The sequence below is a fragment of the Octodon degus genome, unplaced genomic scaffold, assembly GCF_000260255.1.
Source record: "Octodon degus isolate 3935 unplaced genomic scaffold, OctDeg1.0 scaffold00058, whole genome shotgun sequence".
NCBI classification, from domain to species: domain Eukaryota; kingdom Metazoa; phylum Chordata; class Mammalia; order Rodentia; family Octodontidae; genus Octodon; species Octodon degus.
Window position 1 is genome coordinate 2524977 of NW_004524634.1, and position 3613 is coordinate 2528589.

Sequence of the window (3613 nt, forward strand, 5' to 3'; positions counted from 1 at the left end):
TCACAGCTGATTTTCATCTTTCAGTCTCCTGAATGCTGGGATTACACACATATACCATCATACCTGACTAAAGAATACATTTTCAAATAGTTTTTAATGTGAAAATACATTAAAATGGGGTAAGGAATGACTTGGGTATTTATTTATTTATTTATTTATTTATTTATTTATTTATTTTGGTGGAGCCGGAGATTGAACTCAGGTCCTTGCACTTGCCAGGCAAGTGCTTATTCCACTGAACTATCTCCCTGGCCCCGACTTGGGTGTTTAAAATAATGGAAATTGTTAACTTTGTCATATACCTCATAGTATATGTATGCTCGATTAAGTATAAAATCTGAGTAAGTTAAAATTCTATATTCGCATGGTTTTGATTAGAGTTAGTGAACTTGATAATACTTGCAGAGCTAATATATTCTGGAGAAGAATATGTAGTTCAATTATAGAAGTCCTCTTATAGATGGGAATTATATCTCAGGAGCCAAGAAAGTACCTGAAACTGCAGATAGTACCAAATCTTGTATTTACATACCTTTTTCTGATACATGTGTACAAGTTTAATGTGTTTTCTATTATAGTTAAGCACTTGTGCCCTGTATCTAACCTTTGCTTCATAATTTCTTCCTCCATCATAGTTGCATGGATATAAGATTTGTGCTTACCATAATTCTTGGAAATCTGAGCAAGGCACATTTCTGTATTGCGTGGAAAACTAACCTTTTGATTTTTAACTGTTTTATACCCTCTGTTTAGCACATAAGAATTGCTGGTATCACTGCTCCTATACTTTGGGGCTGTAACTAAGGGTTTCTGGAAAACATAAACAGCTGCTCTGGTAACAAGTCGCTTATTAAGTGTTTACTAATTAGGCAGGTAATATGGGGACTGTAGACAAAGGAATCTTTCACATTCTGGGAAGAATAAAACAAAACTAGAGGTTTAATCGCACCTCTCAGAATAGCATGCAGTTTAAAACTTAGGAATTGTTTATTTAAATATCTATGAAAGGGGCTGGGGAGATGGCTCAGTAGAATAAGCACTTGCCTGGCAAGCTTAAGGGCCTGAGTTCAATCCCCAGTTCTGCAAAAATAAATAAATAAATAAATAAATAAGAATATCTATAAATCTATGAAATTAAGTATAAAGCAAAATGGAAATTTAAAAGGTAAAAAATATTTAAAGTGTAAAAGTATTCATGTCTACATTACATGTTGCAGCATACTAAATGTTCAGTAAATTGGCAAACATTCAAAAAGTAGACTCAACAAAAAAGACATGCAATTATATGCAGATATATAAATTTCTACTATATTATCAAATATATGGAAGAATGATCAGCCTGTTTGATTATACAAATTGAAAATTTAAAGATACAGTAAATCATAGGAGAACTGACTTTTACTTTTTTTTTTTTTTTAATGTATTTAGTACAGGGTCTTGCTATGCAGCTCAGACTTATAGCAATTCTCCCATTTTTAGCCTCGCCAGAGCTGGGGTTACAGGTGTGCAACACCAGGCCTGGTTTTAGGTGGTCATTTCTGGGGACCCCCGATCAAAACCGAGTCTTTGCACTTGTCAGGCAGGTATTGGACCACTGAGCTATCTCCCCAGCCTGAGAACTGACATTTTATATCTGTGAAAAGCAAAACAAAAAATGACTTGAAATATTCAGAGACAGCATGTAAAAGTCTGAACCTTAGACATTTTTAAGCCTTTATTTGTTTATATGAAGGGTTATGTGGCATCTATAAAAAGCAAGGAAAAAAATAGTTTGTCAATCATTGCACAGTTTTTGGCTTTTTCATTCATCTTATCTGTCATTACATTTATTTACTTAAGAGTAAAAAAAATTATTTGCTTGAGAAATACTCAAAATATCTGCTACATACTAGGTACTACTGTGATATGGATGATAAGACCTTTAATATCAGTTTCTAGAATGTCTTATTTAATATTTTGTGTTTCTCTTTTAGATATTATGAGTTTAGTCATTCATGACCTCTTTTATGGTTATAGTATTCTTAATCCACGGGTCTAACTTCCCTGAGGACACACTTACTGTTTTATCTTAAAATGTATTTACTAAGTTAAGCCATTTGACTCTGAAGTATTCAAGGAAAGTAAATCACTTAAAATTTTTGTTACTTTTTATTTTAAAAGGCATTTATAGAAATAAATAGAAAATCTGCAGAGTCTATGGTCAAATTTTATACCTGCTTCCCAATATCCATGGATGGAAATCAACTCTCCATAAGTTTGGCTCCTGAAAACATGAATATAAAAGACAAGGTAAATCATAGACTTTATACTATCATTTTACTGGATCTTAGTGAGCTATTTGCAGATTTACAATATTCTATTTTTATCTAGTTTTCTTCTATTAGTCACCTTTTTTTCTGACACTAAGAAATTTATCTTTCCAATAATCACTCAGTCTACTGTTTGAGAGTTACTTTGATATTGAGTATATCTTATCCCAAATGTGTGTTGAGCTTGATAAAAGTTGAAAACAGTTTGAAATTAGGCCTCTTCTCACTAGTCTTATTTACTGTCATCCCAGCAGGAATCCTGAAGATAACCTTCAATTTTTTTTTCTTCATTCCTCCTGTTTGATCCCTCAATAGATCTATTTTTTAAAAATCTCTCTCTCTCTCTCTCTCTCTCTCTCTCTCTCTCTCTCTCTCTCTCTCTCTCTTTTTTTTGTGTGGTCAGCTCAGCCCACCAGGGGGCGGAGCTGGCTGGCATGTGGTGCTGGGGGATTGAACCGCAGTCCCTGTGCTTTGCTTAGCTTAGCTTGTTCTAAGTAGGTGCTTTAGACCACTGAGCCATCTCACCAGCCCCAGTAGATCTATTTTTTAAGTCTGTGAAATTTATTCTGTCTTCCTTATTCCAAGAAAATTGCTTCATCTGTGAAAAACTGTTGGAGCTTACATGATACATTCCTACAGTCCCAGCACATGGAAGGCTGATTGAAAATTTGAGCCTACTTGAGCAATTATTTTAGTGATTTAGACTCTCTGAAAATAAGAAACAGTAGAGTCAGGGAGATAGTTTCAGTGGCATAAGCACTTGCCTGGGAAGCACACGGTCCCAAGTTCAACTCCCAGTACTGCAGAAAAAAGAAACAGAAGTGAAAGGATTGAATATGTAGCTCAGTACAAAGGTACTGGATTCAATCCCAGGGGCACACATAACACACAAACACTACCCCCCAAAAAAAAACATTTCAACTTTGCTGGGCTACCAAAAAAATATTGTTCATTAAGATCTCTACCTTCTATTTTGTTTTCCTCAAGTTCTTTTTCCACAAAGCTATAAGTCTGATAGAAAGTTGAAATCTGTTCACATTCAGGTAATCTATAAATTCACCTTTCATCTGATATAAAAATCCTCCAGTGTCTCTGTGGCCTATAATGACATATTATAGGCTATCTAGAGGATAGTGGAGGTACAAATAATTTGGAAAAGCCTTTCATTGAGAATTTTTTTTTTTTTTTTTTTTTTTTTTTTTTTTTTTTTTGTGAGAGAGAGAGAGAGAGAGAGAGAGAGAGAGAGAGAGAGAGAGAGAGAGAGAGAGGTGTGTGTGTGGCCAGCTCAGCCCACCAGGGGGCGG

The 3613-nt window shown here is 34.7% G+C and overlaps 1 protein-coding gene across 1 annotated transcript in view; it reads left to right on the plus strand.

Annotated features, from left to right (window-relative positions):
- The window catches only part of Znf638 (zinc finger protein 638), a 189318-nt gene that overhangs the window by 149631 nt on the left and 36074 nt on the right, over positions 1–3613 (plus strand). Inside the window, exon 17 of the mRNA XM_023718402.1 lies at positions 2161–2289. Coding sequence (XP_023574170.1) covers positions 2161–2289 — 129 coding nt within the window. The remainder of the gene's footprint in view (positions 1–2160; positions 2290–3613) is intronic.